Source organism: Sorghum bicolor, chromosome 8, assembly GCF_000003195.3.
Source record: "Sorghum bicolor cultivar BTx623 chromosome 8, Sorghum_bicolor_NCBIv3, whole genome shotgun sequence".
NCBI classification, from domain to species: Eukaryota; Viridiplantae; Streptophyta; class Magnoliopsida; order Poales; family Poaceae; genus Sorghum; species Sorghum bicolor.
In genome coordinates this window covers 9219425-9235996 of record NC_012877.2, presented here as the reverse complement: position 1 = coordinate 9235996, position 16572 = coordinate 9219425, and the positions used below count along the sequence as shown (strand labels likewise).

The 16572-nt window shown below is 43.1% G+C and overlaps 2 protein-coding genes across 2 annotated transcripts; one reads left to right on the top strand and one right to left on the bottom strand.

Annotated features, from left to right (window-relative positions):
• Nucleotides 508-6412, top strand: LOC8082808 (protein SUPPRESSOR OF GENE SILENCING 3 homolog). The gene is made up of 6 exons (XM_002442958.2): nucleotides 508-658; nucleotides 2277-3085; nucleotides 3466-3760; nucleotides 5091-5335; nucleotides 5562-5719; nucleotides 5934-6412. The coding sequence occupies exons 1-6, from the start codon at nucleotides 613-615 to the stop codon at nucleotides 6142-6144; spliced, it is 1764 nt and encodes a 587-aa protein (XP_002443003.1). The 5' UTR covers nucleotides 508-612; the 3' UTR covers nucleotides 6145-6412.
• LOC110437502 (protein ALP1-like) lies at nucleotides 9668-11087 on the bottom strand. The gene is made up of 4 exons (XM_021465965.1): nucleotides 10277-11087; nucleotides 10031-10196; nucleotides 9763-9916; nucleotides 9668-9676 (listed from the first exon to the last, which is right to left on the bottom strand). Exons 1-4 carry the CDS (start codon nucleotides 11085-11087, stop codon nucleotides 9668-9670), a joined length of 1140 nt encoding a protein of 379 aa, XP_021321640.1.

Here is a 16572-nt window from a genome sequence, read left to right as displayed (position 1 = left end):
ATTAAATAATATTTATCACAAACAAACGAAAAGTGCTACAGTACCGAAAAGTTTTCACTTTTCGGAACTAAACAAGGCCTAAGAAAAGAAACACCTTCGGCATGAAATTCTCTTGGCCTGGTCCTCATCAAATGCCACCGTACAGATCATCACCAAATGAAAGTCATATCAAACCCAATCCAAACCATGAATGATCCAAATCGACTCACTAAAAGCCTGAGCCAACGTTAACCAGCTGACATGCGGGCCCGTCCCCATAATTGAATCGCGCATGAATGCATGATATCCTCTCGCGAAGGTGGCCACGTGGACCTCATCATTCGTCACCTTCGCCGGAATCTACCCTCCCGACTGCGCCTCGGGACCCACTATCCTGGCCCATCCCGTCAGTGAGTAGTGTCGTCGGTGAGAGGCGGATCGGGCGGCGAGCGGAACGAGCACTCCCGCGCGCACCTCTCGAGGGGTGGTGCCGTCCATATGACCCGCCCCGGCGGCCCCCTGTTCCGCACTTCCGCTCACTGCCAAGGCATCTCCATTCTCCACTGCAAATCGTAAAACCCCACGACGCTGTAGCGGAGAGAAAAGGGGGAGCGCGCGACGCGAACGCGATCGATGTCGGGCTCCGGCGATCGTCGCGGCGGCGGGCCTCCGGGTTCCGGTGAGCACCTCCCGCCTCTTCCCCCCCTCCTCTTCCTCCCTGTGGTTCGTGGGTCGACGGATCGCGCAATGCCGGATCGTTCGAGGGGGTCGGGTAGGGTTTAGGGTGGATTTGCGGGGAATTTTGTTTCGCGGATCTGTTTTTCGTCTCGTGCGTGCGGGTTGGTCGCGTCTGTCGCTCGATTTTTGGGCGGTTTGTTGCGGAGTGACGGGGGCTTTTGGGGGACGAGGGGCGAATGCTGCTTCGCGTGGGTGCGGACTGCGGAATCGGTGGGGGTTCCTTTGTTTGGGCGTTTTAGTGGTTCATCTATGGTGCTGCTTGTGTGGCTTTTTTTTTATGTTTTGTTTTGATTTTCATTTCCTTGTATGGATTTTGTGGTTGGCGGATTGTTCTTGATTTTTTTTATTGCGTTTATTTTCGGTGGGATTTAGCCATTTACTTGCGGATCGTGTGCTCCGTGCGAAGCAGATTTTGTTAGCCCCGTCCTTTCTTTTTTTTTGTCCTTTTATTATAAGAAATCGGTGATCTACGCGTCAATAATTTGTTGCTTATTTGTTAGAAAATATTGTAATATTAAATTTAAGAAATCGGTGATCGATCTATGAGTTAACAGATCCTTGCATTTTTATTTTTATTTTCTACAATTTCATATTAACCTAAAATAACTAAGGGATTAAAAGTTCTCATCCTTGGTTGTTGGTTTTTTTTCTAATTAAAATGTTAGGTGATTTTAATTGTCTTAGTAATTGCATGATATTTTGATGCCTCTTTCAGTTCGCTGTCCTTATATAATTGGTATGTACTCTTAGTTTTTATTCTGTGTGGTTGGTTTGTGACATTTTTACAATCATTCTGATTTCTATTCACGAGTTCGGATTACGTCTTGAAAGGGGTTCAAGTTATGTTGTGAATTTTATAAAAGGGTTTTTAGTTGTTCTTAGTCAAGTCTGATACTCATTCAGTTGTCTCATAAGGTTACTTGCATGGTTGCTGGTAGTTAATTTTTTTTTTCATTGCTGTTGCTTGTCTTTGTAGCTTGTGTTCCACTTTGTTTCATTCTTTCATGGATCCTGATAACATACTCAATAACTGAATGATTCTTGCGAAAATTATGTTACTGCACAGTGCACATTTGTTTGACATTGTTGAGCTGGTAAACTTCTGCCTATGTTCATTTTAACAAGTGAAAGGCTTGATGTATGCGATTTACTTGTGTGATGGCAACGTGTTATCCCTACTGCAGGATTGATTTTGTATGCATTTTTGTGATTGTTATGCATACTTTGAGCCTAGTGAAATTAGCATCAGTGTCCACCAATTGTTATCTTAACGTGTATTGGTCCTATAATGACTTGCATGTATCTCTCGACAATTAGATCTGCATTAGCTTTTGGTCAGTATATTAGCTACTGATAGAACTTTGAAGTTGTGAAATTACTACGCTGAATAGGTAAAAGTATTTTATTTCTATATTTTATAACCTAATTCCTGCAACTCTCGGCACTGTTTAGTTAGCATCATTGTGTTTCGTAGTGGAGTATGATGTTATTTGCCATTACTGACAGATACTTGTTGAGATCAATTTATCTGACACTGCATAATCCTACCCTGCATACAGATGGTGGCTGGGAAACCATGGGGAGGAAGTCAAAGAAACAAGGGCAAGTAGGTGGGAGACAGTGGGCATCATGGAATTCCACAAATGCGACACCTAACACAGCAAGGCCAGCATGGGGTGGCAATGGTTCCTCGCACCCTTCTGGAACGAGTTGGGCTCAAGCTTCAGACCGTGGTGCTCCTAACAGATGCAATCCTAGACCGCCACCACAAACAGTGCGCCCTGTTGTGACTCCACCTCTGGCAAATGGTTGGCAGTGGCAATCCAGGTCTCGCACATCTGGTTCTGAAGTCGAGAAGGATGATGCTCCTCCATCTGGTTCTGACCCTGAGGTGGAGAATGTTGATGGCAACAATGCATCAGATGATGAGGATGATTTGAGTGATGATATCAGCGATGACTATGATTCTGATGCAAGTGAGAAAAGTTTTGAGACTCGAAAAACGAACAAGTGGTTCAAAGGGTTCTTTGAAGTCTTGAATACATTGAGTGTGGAACAGATTAATGAGCAAACTAGGCAATGGCATTGCCCGGCATGCAAAAATGGACCTGGGGCAATTGACTGGTACAAAGGGCTGCAACCTTTAATGACTCATGCTAGAACAAAGGGTTCTACAAGGGTTAGGCTGCACAGAGAATTGGCTGCATTGCTGGAAGAGGAGCTCTCTCGCAGGGGAACTTCAGTGATACCAGCGGGCGAACAATTTGGGAAATGGAAAGGGCTGCGAGAAAGCACTGATCGGGAGATAGTGTGGCCACCAATGGTTATTGTTATGAACACCTTCTTGGAAAAAGATGACGATGATAAGGTGACTCATTTTTTTATATATAATTTCATATTAGCAGTATTTTTTCCCCTGTGAAATGCTAAGTACAGAATTTGCATTTGGGTTCCCTCTATCCCTTTTACTCATAACTTGACACTTATGCATCTTCTTAGAGCATTTGATCTGACTGTACAAAGGTGCAATATGCTTCCTAAGTGGATCAGTTACCATGAATAATGTGTTATGCTTATTTACCTAGATATTATATTCTTGTCTTGTGCATTTTAATAATGCTGCTTAGAAGAGGTGCAATATGATCAATGCTGCTTAGATCTTATAGAAGAAGTCCTTCATAGCTCTTCAAGGGCTATACAATTAAGTTGTATTGTATTCTGATTTCTGTTTATTCTGACCTAATCTAGTGGAAGGGAATGGGGAACCAAGAGCTCCTTGATTATTTTGGAGAATATGCAGCAACTAAAGCACGTCATGCCTATGGTCCCTCTGGGCACCGTGGTATGAGCGTGTTAATATTTGAAAGCTCAGCTGTGGGCTACATGGAAGCTGAACGTCTGCATAGGCACTTTGTTAATCAAGGTAAAGACAGGAATGCATGGCAGCTCAACAAGGTTCGATTCGTACCTGGTGGGAAAAGGCTGCTATTTGGTTTCTTAGCGAGCAAAGAGGATATGGAGGCGTTTAATAGGCATTGCCATGGTACTGTTTTCTTACAAAATTACTCTTTCTATTTTGTGTATGCATTTTTTATCTGGCAAACAACATGATTTAGTGGCCTTCTCCCTGAATTCTCTATGCCTTGAATTATTACTGCTTTCTATTCTGTTGTTTTCCTTTCTGTTTTACATCCTGTTTAATCTATGAAGTAAGCAGGGTTTTTTTGGTGGCTGGAACATAACATCAGTTTTATTTCATTTAAGTTTTAAAATGCATCACTAGATGCTCTGTTTGGATTTGTTCCTTTTCAAGAGCAGTTCATATTTCTAAATCTGGATGCAGCGCTTAGATTAAAGCATCTTGTTTGGAGAGCAATAACAGCAAAATCTCACTAATATTTCACAATGCGTCCACCAACTAACTTAATCCACAGTGGAGCACAACTTAAAATGGCACGTATTTTTAAAAAGAACGATACTCAAGCTGTAGATTTCCTTCTTTTTATAGGCCAATCAATTTCTGGTTTAGTGCAGCTCCCTTCTTCGCGGGCCTGCTTGTGAAGGCAAGATTTCTCTATGAAGTTTTGGAATGTGGCCTTTTGAACTAAATCATTTGGCCATTAGACCGCTTCCTGATAACTTACGAATCATTGAAGCTAAATGCTTCTTTGTGTGCCATTTTTATCTTGTTTGTGAAAAATGAAAATGCATCACCACTCGACTGATAAACCATTGCTCATTATGAATGGGTGAAGAAATTGTGACCACAGGGACTATGGCTTTTCAAACAGTACAACAGATAAATCAAAGAACCGAAATCTGTGTAAGATAATCTGCTGCTCTGCTTGATTGTTTTGCTGCAGCAGGGATTAGGCAATAGGTCATCTCTTGCTGTCCATCTACATTCTAGTCAACTCTAGCAGTATGGCAATAGGCCAACCCTGTAATGGCTTACCTCAGCCATGTCTAAGTTGGAGGCTGATCTCAGCCAGGTACTGGTGTACCTTGCAGTTGGTATGCATCTACCACTACATGTATATATATTCAATCAAAATCAATAGAGGAGCCAGTTCAGTTGCTGGTTGCTGCACTTGTTTGTGCTGTGTCTGTGCTCAACCTCTTCTTCTACCTCCAGCCAAGTGCGTGTTGTGTGTTTGAGGTGGTGCTCACCTGTGCAGGCTGGCCCGATCCCAACAATCTGTAACCTGTTTATTCAAATATGAAGCCTCCAAGTTCATCAAGTAGTGGAGTGTTTTTTAATACATACATCAAGCTGTACTGGTTATGTTACATCTACCGAACAGGACATCGAGCATTTTACTAACTTAACTGGAGAATTGCTAACTATATTTTTATCTTCACTGTATTTTCAGGTAAAAGCCGCCTGAAGTATGAGATGAAGTCTTACAATGAGATGGTGGTGATGCAAATGAAACAGATGAGTGAAGACAACCAACAACTGAATTACCTGAAGAACAAGGTGGTTAAAACAGAGCAGCGCTCTAAAGCAGTAGAAGAAACTTTGGGTGTTATTACCCAGAAGCTACGTGAGACTATGGAAGAGAATATATTTGTCAGGAGTAAAGCAAAAGAGAAGCACTTGGAATATGAGCAAGAGGTAATATGGTTACCCAAATGGTTATATTTTCTACCAATGAACATGCGAGAATCAACAATTTTCTTTTAATCTAAGTCTGTGTCAATGGCTTTAGTAACCAATGATAGAGTTTGCTGTTGCTGTGAGGGTCACACTTATATCTTGCACTTATACTTCTGTGATAAGATTGATGCTGCCATCTTTTGATTTCGCCACCTGTTGTTGACCTTGTTTCCATGATTTGCAGATGAAGTACCAGGAGGAATTTTTTCATAGTCAAATTGAGGATATTCACAAGGCAACAGAGGATAAAGAAAAGCTGTTTGAGAAGTTGCTGCAGGAGGAGCGCTCAAAGGCTAGGCGCTTTGATGTAGATTCTGGAACTACGGAAGATCGTAAGCTAAGGTGTGTCATTAATTCATAGTTGGATGTTACCATGCCTTACCTGCGACTGGAACTAAAAATAATGTAAATGCTCCATCTCAATGCACAATGCATGACTTGTCAAGAACTCAGGATTGCTTTTGTTTACTGCTTCAATCATTTCATCTAGACATCATAATTTCAATGCCCCTGTCAGTTGTTGTTCCTATTCTCAATCCATCCATGTCTTGTGCAGGAAGGATCATGTACAGAAGTTCATTGATTGCCAGGTCAAGGATGTGGCAGAGTTTGAAGCTGAGCGGGATGAACTGATCAAAGTCCACGAGGAGAAGAAGATGAAGCTCAAGAAAGAGTACATGGAGAAGGAGCTGGAGCTGGAGAAGGAGCTCGACGCAGCCCTGACGGTCCTGATGGAGAAGCACAAGCCAGATAGCTTTGAGGCCTAAAACATTGTGTCCCTGTGGTGGCAGCTTGCGTGATACGGAGACGTGACCAGCATCGCGTTATATTGTCGCTGTAGTAGTATCTTTCAGTCGTAGTGTGTGTGGTTCGAGCATCTGAAGTTCTGAACACAGTGTTTGCCTGTGATGGCATATGGATCAAACTACAACTGGAGTGTTATGTCATCCTCTATGGGCGTGCGACTGTCGAAGTGCCTAATTCAGCTATTAGGATTGACCTGCATGCGTAAATGGTTGTTTCTATGTTTTTTTGCGCATCGAGGGTTTTTTTTTTTTGCTGTTTTATATGCATTCCTATTTTTTTGTGCATTGATTTGTCGTGTAACTGCCGATTTACCTGTAGGGATTATACTAGTTTGAAAGGTTTTCACTGGATATTTTTTTACTGAAAGTTTGCAAACCAAACTGTCAAAATGTTCGCCTCAGCAAGGTCCAGTTATAAGAGTGCCAAATTGTTTTAAAAAGGTTTTCACTGGATATTTTTTTGCATGAAAAGTTTGAATTCGAGACGACACAAGTAAAGGTCATAGTAAATAAGCTAGTGTGGTTTGCAGATCGCCTTTTATGTAACATCCTGAAATTTGCATTCTTTTGAAATAATTTAAATTGATTTATTTATGCAATTCTATGAGCATTCAATTGTAGGGAAATAATAATGTCTCTAAACTAAAATCAACCATAAGGATAGATATAAGCCGGCGCATATGTTTCACTGTGCTGTGTTTAAAAAACTCTGTTTGGGGGTGTTTTTAGTTCCCTTTTCACCCAAAATTTTTTGGGTTTTGGTCCATTATTTCGCATAATAGAACTAAACACCATATACAAATTTTAGCAAAAAAGTGATTATTCACCATTTTGGAATTTGGTCTCAAGAGGCCAAAAAAACTCAAAGGAGTCTCAAGAGACCATAATGATGATAATAAATCTGCATAGAACTAAACATATCTTTGAAAGTTTTGGTATTTTATATTTCATCTTTTTAAATTAGGTGGCATTTTGCATTCCATGGAGAACTAAATAGGCTTAGGCCTTGTTTAGATCCATTTTTTTTTAATTTTGACACTGTAGCATTTTTGTTTTTATTTGATATTGTCCAATCATAGAGTAACTCAATTTAAAAGATTCGTCTCGTGATTTACAGGTAAACTGTACAATTAGTTTTTATTTTATCTATATTTAGTATTTTATACATGTGCCGCAAGATTCGATGTGATAAGAAATTTTGAAAAGTTTTTGGTTTTTGGGTGAACTAAAACAACAAGGCCTTAGATGAATATGAAAATTTCAGTTTATGCAGACCTTTTCTTCCTTGCTTCCCAGCTTCGGGCTGCTGGCCTCCTCACCCCGCCGGCCAGTCACCGTTGTGGCCCGGAGCACAAGTGCCGGCCTGCTCTCCTCTTCCCCACCGCAGCCCGCAGGTCAGCCCAGCCTAACACGCCGCAGCCAGGAGCGCGCGGGTGCCGCTCTCACCCTCCCTCCATTACGCTGACAGCGGGTCCCGCCTCCCTCTCTCGCTGCCACGCCTTCGTTGGCTGTTTTTCTAAAGAAACCCTGGGGTTTCTCATATCTCTGCTCGCCGTCCCCACATATTTAAAATCCAGATTTTGATTTATTTTAATTCGTAAATTAGTTCACGTTATTTACAGTTCTACCGTCCGATTCATATTTCCATCGTACCTCCTCTGTTTTAAATCTGATTTTGGTGGTTCTCATGTTTGTGTGTTCGTAGCGATACATAGAATAGTTTTATCAACTTTTTGACATGATTTTCATTCTTATATTGGTATACTGTTCTAATTAATATCTCTTGTTTCTTGTGTATGATTGTATAGATGTTTGTATGATCGAGTAGATGGTGAGCAATCTGTTGGAGATCAAGACCAGCACTTTGACGGGCAACAGAGGTTTTCTAAGCATGACAATTATAACATAACACTTACTCATTTTTAATCATTTAATTCGTACTGCATGTGTCTACCTTGATTACCACTATCTTTATGCTTATACTTTGTCACCCATGGGTTTGTGCATTTGATAGTATGATGCTAGCGCTCAATTAAAGACCATGATCTAGTAACTTGACTAATGGTATATGCAATAAATACTAAAAGATGCTTTTTAGCAACAAGGAACAAGAGGACTAGAGCATAATTTTTGTGATGCTCTAGATTTCTCTCCTTAAGGACTTATCTATAAGCAATCACCCGGGACTTATAGTACAACCCTGAGAGCTACGTGACTCTGACTTTAGCTAAGTATAAAGATATTTTCTAGCTTGTTAGTGGTTACCATTATGGCGTAAAAGGGGCATGCCATGTCAGGTACAGGATAACCTCCGTTCCTATGTGTATAGCTGTGAAGGAATTGTGTCATTCAAAAGGGGGTTCCTACATCTATCTACCAAGGAATGCTAACGGCCCTAACATGTTAGACAAACTTTTAAAAGACTTTACAGTGTACCTTGCCTGCTCATCTTGAAAGTGTTTTGGGAGTAATTAACATGGACATATGGGCAACACGACTCATGGTGAAAGTGTAAAACTAGTATATGAGCCGTGCCCATAGTCACGAGCGACCATGGACTCTTATGGAAATAGATGATCATTAACAATAATTTGTTGCTATTCATTATTCGTGTTTACCTAATCATTTTTATATGGGCTTGTGATAAACTTGTTGCTACTCAATTGCTTAAAACTATGACTTATCAAAAGCTAACAATAGTTAAACAACTGCCTATCTTTTTGAGCCTCATGAACCTCGTGTTATTCTTGTTGAGTATGAGATGTACTTACGCTTATTTATTTTTATTACTTGGACAAAAATTCTAGATAGGTAACAGATGGCAATGGTTATGAGGTTTTAATGAGGATTACTAGATTTGTGATCAACCAACTGACCATCCCTGTGACTATGGAGGCGCCATGGAGCTACTAGTTATTTATTTCCGCTTGCTAAGACATTGATATTTATGTAATGGATTAAATACTCATGATGTAATAAAGTATTGTGCTTGGTATTCTCCTTTAATTTGTTTCTACACGTGTGTAATCGATTTCTGGACACACATATAGTTTATATTCATTTTTGCCTTTAATTAGGTATGACATGAGAGAATCAAATGCCTTTTCCCTCCTCAGATGCGTGCTATTCATGGTTTTTGCATATTACAAGCAAATAAAACATTAACTAAGGCCTTGTTTAGTTCACAAAATTTTTTGGGTTAGTCCAAAAAGCTGACACCTAATGATTGGTGCCCAAAAACCTGACATCTGCAATTTCTTGGCTTGGCTGTTCACTTGGCAAATTTTTTTGCATCAACATTAAATGTGCCTCATGCAAACAGTTCCATGCACATGCAAAACCATGCAACATATGTTGCAAATGACAGAACTGCAATCATCTCCAATCAAAAAACGTTTTACACAACATTTATTCAACACAATTCCCACATTATTGAAACAGTTTTTGTCCTCACACATTTACATCAACAAATCACCTGTAATCGTCAATATATCTGTCCACATTCAATCACTCAAACCAAAACTGCAGAATTACAAATACATGTGCCAAGACAAAACAAAACTGTCAGGCACGGCTCACCATAGCCAAGGCCACGGAGTCACGAAAGGCATTCATAAGCTCGGACTCATCAGGCACAACCTCTGCTTCAGGCTGGTCCTCATATGCTTCTTGGGGCACAAAGTTCTCATCATTGTCACACCGAGCAAAGTGTCTATCCTGGATACCGCTTGTCCTAATGAAATTGTGCAGGGCACAACAAGCTACGATGATTTGGCTTTGGTTGTGGGTTGCATAAGAAGGAATTTCACGTAAAATACGCCACTTCATTTTTAGCACTCCAAAACACCTTTCAATCACATTCCTCAGTGATGAATGTGCATAATTGAAGATTTCCTCTTTACCTTCTGGTTGCGGACCCTCGCGGTACTCCTGCAGATGATACTTTGTTCCCTTGTATGGAGCTAGGTAACCAGGTCGGTTAGCATAGCCCGAGTCCACCAAGTAATATTTCCCTGCAGCATTGCAACAGCACAATACTATCTTCAACTTGAACCGCCCTTGTCAACTGAATGAACTAAAAGCAAATACGAACCTGTTGGCGGATGAGGGAACACATGCCCGAAGCGTGTCGTTGCATCCCTGAATACTTTCATGTCATGTGCAGATCCGGGCCATCCAGCAAGGACAAAAGTGAACCGCATGTCGAAGTCGCAACAAGCCAGCACATTTTGTGTGGTCATGCCCTTGCGGCACAAATGCTGCATAAACTTGTCTTGTGGCACGACGCAAGGAACATGGGTGCCATCTATAGCCCTTATGCAGTCCTTAAAGTATGGATGGAACCTAGGCTGCTGTAATCTAGGATGCATTGTTCTAAATTCTGGATCAGCGGGCTTTATAATGTCTGCTGCTAGGTTCACAAGACACTTCAAAACTTTGTGGAACATGCTTGACACTGTTGCCATTGACCTCTCAAATCTATCCTCAGCTTGTCTAACAGATTGAGGTGCACCTACCATCCAAAGGAACAACCCTAGCGCCTCTATTGAGCTGGACTTAGTTGTAGACTTGAGGCCATAAGAATGTACCAACAAGTCATGCAGCCTATAGAACATCATTGGGTTCATCCTAAACATGTTATAGCATTGCTTCCTATCACCCAGCTTGTTGTAAACCCATTCCAGTCCAGTCAATGCTGGTTTTCTGTACTCACTCCTAGTCAAATGCTTGTCTATGTGCAAGGCATACTCATACATACCTTGAAAGTATGCATCATCATCATCAGACTCAGCTAGGTCATTGAACATCATGTCGATGGTGTCATCATCAGAGTCTTCCAAGATGATGCAAGGTGGTGCAAGGAGTTCTTCCTGTGTACACAAATAATCAGTTTCCTTAGTCATGAACATCAATGTTATGCATTCAGATTGGAATTTAGAATCACTGACACATGCCAGTTCATCCTCATGCAAGCAAAACTTACTGCAAAAGGCCACCATCATTCATAATCAACAAAGCTTACTACATTCAAATAGTTCACACAACTGACATCACAAACATAGTTCGAATTAAAGACAATTACACACCACCAAATTAGACAAACTCAGTTCGTACTACGCCATTGCTACATTCCCTTCAAAATAAAACGGAAAGAAAAGCACGGGGTCTAGTTGTCCACCCCGGCAGCTTGCTGGAGGAGGGCCTTCCTTTCTTCAGGGTCAAGTCTCAGGAAGAACTTCATCTCAGCATCACTCTGGATGACCCTATAGAGCCCTCGAAAGAGAGTAGGGGTCTTAGCTGATACACCCATCTCATAAGCTAGCTGAGTGACAAGCTCTATCATGGCATGCTTAGCTTGGCGACTTTCTTTCTTGAACTCCAACATGTTCTTCATCAAGTTCATCTTCGTTGACTGGATGTCGTTGTGCGCCTGCATATTTGTGTCCACTACCCTGACAGCATGGCTCCTGGCTTTCTTGTTTGGGCTTGTGGCCGTCGTGCTCGTGCTGCTGGTCCTCTTCCCTCCAGTGGATGGACTGGTGCCTCTCTGCGTGTGCGTGCTGGGCGGTGTGACCTGGTACTCAGGGTCATCTATAGGCTCCTCATCGCAGCTTCCTGCATCGGCCACAAAAGAGTATGGCTCACCAGCACAGAAAGCGGTTGTCCCATCGACGGTGTTCCCTGTGAACATTATGTCCATTTCGTCCAGGTACTCAGGCAAACCGTCCCTGAATTTCTTCCAGTCTGAGTGATCCTGCAAGAAGACAAGTGTTAGCCACGCAAGGTTGCAAACATTATGTTGGCAACTTAAGAAACAATAATTTGACGAATGCACCTTTGTATTTGTTTCCCACCAGTCATCGTCTGCATCTACAGAGCCATCTGGGCGACGTCCTAAGCCGGAGTCGTAGCGTAGACGGTTACAGAACACCCACTGCGCTTTGAGCTGCCTAATCCTACTTGTAATCTGATCCCTGTCATGGAGCAATCCTGTGGCAGCTTGGTACCTCTGGAGAAGGTCCCTCCATCCAGTCTTACTCATGACCCCCTGACACAGTTTCCAGTTGCAATCTGCTGGCACCAAATCTCACAAAATACTTTTGTGTTCCTTGCAGACCAATTTGCCTTGTCTTTGTGCGCCTAAATGAGTATTAAAAACAAGTGCAAGCATTGACATTGCATAAACAATGTACTTCCCAGAACATGAACTACACGGTGACCAAAGTAATGCTTGTACGGTATGGAAAATACTGAGAAAGGAAGTGGTCTTACTGCTTGACGGCCGCCTACGGTGTCGTCGACAACGTCCGAAGAGGATCGGCGTCCACGCTGGGTGCGGTTCCTCCCACGACGAGCAGGCGGATTCATGGACGCGGTTGGTGCACCCTGCGACGGGAACGAGCCGCCAAGGTCCGTGGAGAAACCCGGATGTCGAGGAGGCCGAGGCGGGCTGAATGCGCCTCCAATGGTCGCACGGGGGGGGGCGTGTGGATGACTCCATGGAGGGGAGATCCCGGCTCCGGCCTGTGTCATCGGCCTTGTAGGGACGCGGATCGGACGAGGTGCCGTGGGGGGCACCTCATTGAACCCGCCAAGGTAGTCGGGGTAGGCGCCGCCGCCGGTCCAACGACCGCCTCCGTTGAGATCTAGGGAGTCGAACCCTAACCGGTTCGTGACGTGGCTGGAGCCGCCTTCGTCGGATGCAGGGCGGCCTCGGCCGGGTCCAAACCAAGCCGAGTCGCCGTGGGGGAAGACCGCGTCGCGGTCGTCCTCGGCGCCATCGGCATCGTAGCCGCTTCCATGGTGGGGATCCATGGCCACGAGGTGTTGGGGGCAGGGGGAAGGAGAGCGGCGGATCGGGAGCGCCTAGGGTTTGCCTGCTGGTGCGGGCGAGCGAGCAGATAGGGTTTCGCTGCGGGTGCGAGAGCGGCTAGGGTTGCGAATGGAGCGGACGGCGGCCGGCAGCTGGATTTTTATACGGTTCCCGACGGCGGCGGTAGCAGGCCGTTTTTTGGATGAACAGTAGCAGGCCAAAAGTTTCGGCGGGCCGTTTAGTTGCGAAAGGCCAAAAGGCCGAAATTTTTGGCTTGGGCCGAAAATTTCTGCGAACTAAACCAGGCCTAAATTATATGTCAACAAAAGTCATGCGATGTTACAATTTTCTTATTACACAGATAAAGATTGTACCTTTGTCTCTGAGTAGAGAAATCTCTTATCAGTGAGATCTTTTAAAAAATTGGGGAACAGAAGCTACGTAAGTAAATAAATAAACATTCCTACACAATTAGTAAAGTAACTAAACTTTATGTGATGTCAAAATTCAAAATCACTTTTGATTACATCCTTAAAACCTATAAGAAGCATAAGCCAGATACATTTGAGGCCTCCAGCTCCTAAAGGGGCTTGAGAGGCTAAGCGCTTACCTTAGGTCCTCAGCTTGGAGGAGCAATAACGTCATGTCACATTATTGTGTTATTATCAATTAGCTCATCATGAAATTTACCATTTCTTTAGAAATCTTTTAGACGATTGATGTTGTTGTTCCTCTATCTTTTTCTTTATAATGGATCACTATTAGAAAATAGGCCAAAGATTAGCTACATTTGTAATTTGTTGGTTGACGCTTGCAAGCATCAGGAAATCAAAATGATTTGGCCATATTTGTTAGAAATATAACTAAACATCATATAACAAAAGATCCAAGGAAATCAATCTAACTCTCATAGACTATTTAATTTCATGAAGTCTGGAACAACACACTATCTGAATAAGCATCATACAACACTTTTTTGTGGACTATGGTCTATGGAGGTCATGAAAAAAAATATGGTTTATGTCAAGAAGCAACTGGAACAATTCCATTTGTTTGTACCCATTAAAAGATATTCACCCAAGTAACTGATAATTAATTGTCTATGATATTCATCCAAGTATATCCAAGCAAAGCCACAAATTTGATCTAAGACCAGCAACAGTATGAGCTTCACACCCCATACTAACGCAGACAAAGCTAAAATTGGAGCATGCTAACAACAATGGAGCAAGGAGAGCAGCTCTGACCATGTCATCGAGGGTTGGTGCTGCTCTAGCTCATCTCCATCTCTAAACCTCACCCAGAATATCTAGCTCATCCACTCCTACGTTTGCACAAAAGAATTAAAATGCACAGAAGGTCGAGTTCAAATCCACCCCTAGCAAGCTCTAAGACATGAAAGGGCCAAAAAATTATTACCTACTTCTTGTCGTGCACAAAAGAATCAAAATCCCCAAAAAACATATGCCATATCTAGAGAGAGAGAAAGAGAGAGAGCTACACGCTAGGGGTGGGAGAGAGAGACGCGTGTGGCGCAGGGTTAGCGGCTTCTAGTGCACCGGCGCACCAGAGGGCGGGCATCGCACACTAGGGCCTGGTCATGTTCCCTTGTAACAGTGGACGTAGAGGAGGAGCAAGGTGTCTGCCACTGCGCCGAGGTCCGAACACCATGAAGGTCTGCCCGCACCATCGTGCTGGTTGTGTCAGGGGAGATGGGGGAGAGAGGGAAGGGAAGAAATAGGGATGGAGAGAGAGAGAGAGAGAGAAAAGGATCTGCCAGTATAGGGAAGAGGGGAAGGAGGAGCCAGTGTGCCTGCGGTGGGGGCTAGCGTCACCGCGCCCACCTCGGGAGATACTGAGAGAGGATGGGAAGAGGTGTGCGTGTGTGTTTCTTTTTTGCAATGAGGAGGTGAGGGGGCGTGAGATATTTACTTGGCTAGGATTTTAGCGGGACATAGCCCAACGGTGTCCCCAAAAATAATTTGAGCGACGTGGATCACTGAGCGATTTTGGTGAACCTAGGCTTTGACGGGAAGAATACCTAAGTAAAATCAAAGTAGAACACTTAGGTAGTATAACATTGTCAAATATGTCAAAGTTAATTTTAGCTAAGAACAAATTCACCTGGTGGCCCATGAATATAATCACTTGTGCTAGATAATGAGCTTTCTTCATGTTTCAACATATGTTGAGTTGGGATATCCTCATCATCCTCCCCTCATGAAAAGGAGTCGACCTCGATTCTGACTCTTGTGGTCCAAATAATTATGCCAAGCCATCAACTTGTAGTGTTGTGATAACATCATGATCTTCTTCTTCCATCACAGTAAGGTGTTTGAGTCTATAATCATATAAACTAAGTAGTAGCCTTGTAGGTGGAAATCTAAATAATATGAAATTAAGTATAGTTTTCACCTTACATCGATGCTTTGTTTAGGGCTTCAAGCCAATGAAGTCGTAAGCTTGTTTCTCTACATTCTTTTCTTCCTTCCTCTCGATGATGATCCAGGTTGTCTTGGAACATCGTCAGTACCGCGCCGTCCCCGATTTGTGTTCCAAAACAAAATTTCTAGGAAAGCAGAACACCTCTACAATGATCCGTGTTTCGTGTGACACTCAGTATAATCCTAGTAAAAAATAAAAGGAAAGTAGGTATAGTGAAAGGTCCTTGTTTGGTTTTGGTAATTGAGTGACAACTTAGGTGGACTAATAGTGTTTATGTGAGATACACAGGAGATTAGTCCACAGGTGATGATGTGATGATGGAGGAGCTCATTGCATATGAGACATGACATGGAGTCATGTGACCAAGGTGGAGAAGATCAAGATGAGGCTTGGCTTGATGGACCGGTTGCAAGAGTGAAGGGCAAGTCGGAGGCTTTGAAGCGAGGGACCGCGTGTGACGGTGAAGCTTGAGCAAGACTTGACGCCGATGGACCGAGGCAATGGTGAAGAGCAAGTGAGGTCAAGATCGATGAACCAATACGGTCACGTGATGATATGAAGTGGATCATATCATTTGGTGATTGGTTGGTGCATGTGTTGCATCAACATTGGAGGAGATGGAATGGAAAGCGCAAGGCAAAGGTATAACCTAGGGCATTTCCATTTCACCGGTCATAGGTGTGTAGAGAAGTTTATGACCGGATTTAGGATAGATGGTCGTACTATCAAGAGGGGTAAACTTGTTTGCATATCGGTCATCTAGTGCCACTTGAGCGATCTAACTTTGCATACGTGTTAGGATCGAGTGGCGTGGCAAGTTTGAGAGGCTAACTCCTTTGGGAAAATGTTTGTGAAAATGCTAACACACTTGCACATGGTGGTGTACACTTGTTGGTGTTGGCACACTTTACAAAGGAGATGGTGTTCCTAGGGTTGAGAGAGGTGTGGGTTTCTCTCTCCCTCCCGCCGAGCTTGCGAGGCAGGATTCGGCGCTTTTTGAGAAAATGAAGTGCATATTTTCTATTGCGCCGGTGGGAAATTTGGAGAAGTCGTGGGAGTGTTTCTCAGTAGGAAACACTCACCGGACGCTCTGCGCGGAGGCACCGGACGCTGGCCTTTAGCGTCCGATG

Coding starts and splice junctions, on each gene's coding strand:
- LOC8082808 (XM_002442958.2), top strand. CDS start 613: ATGTCGGGCTCCGGCGATCGTCGCGGCGGCGGGCCTCCGGGTTCCG. Junction 3,761..5,090: donor GTTTAATAGGCATTGCCATG/GTACTGTTTTCT, acceptor CTGTATTTTCAG/GTAAAAGCCGCCTGAAGTAT. Junction 5,336..5,561: donor ACTTGGAATATGAGCAAGAG/GTAATATGGTTA, acceptor CATGATTTGCAG/ATGAAGTACCAGGAGGAATT.
- LOC110437502 (XM_021465965.1), bottom strand. CDS start 11,087: ATGACTAAGGAAACTGATTATTTGTGTACACAGGAAGAACTCCTTGCA. Junction 10,197..10,276: donor GTTCCCTCATCCGCCAACAG/GTTCGTATTTGC, acceptor GCAATGCTGCAG/GGAAATATTACTTGGTGGAC. Junction 9,917..10,030: donor CTGAGGAATGTGATTGAAAG/GTGTTTTGGAGT, acceptor CAATTTCATTAG/GACAAGCGGTATCCAGGATA.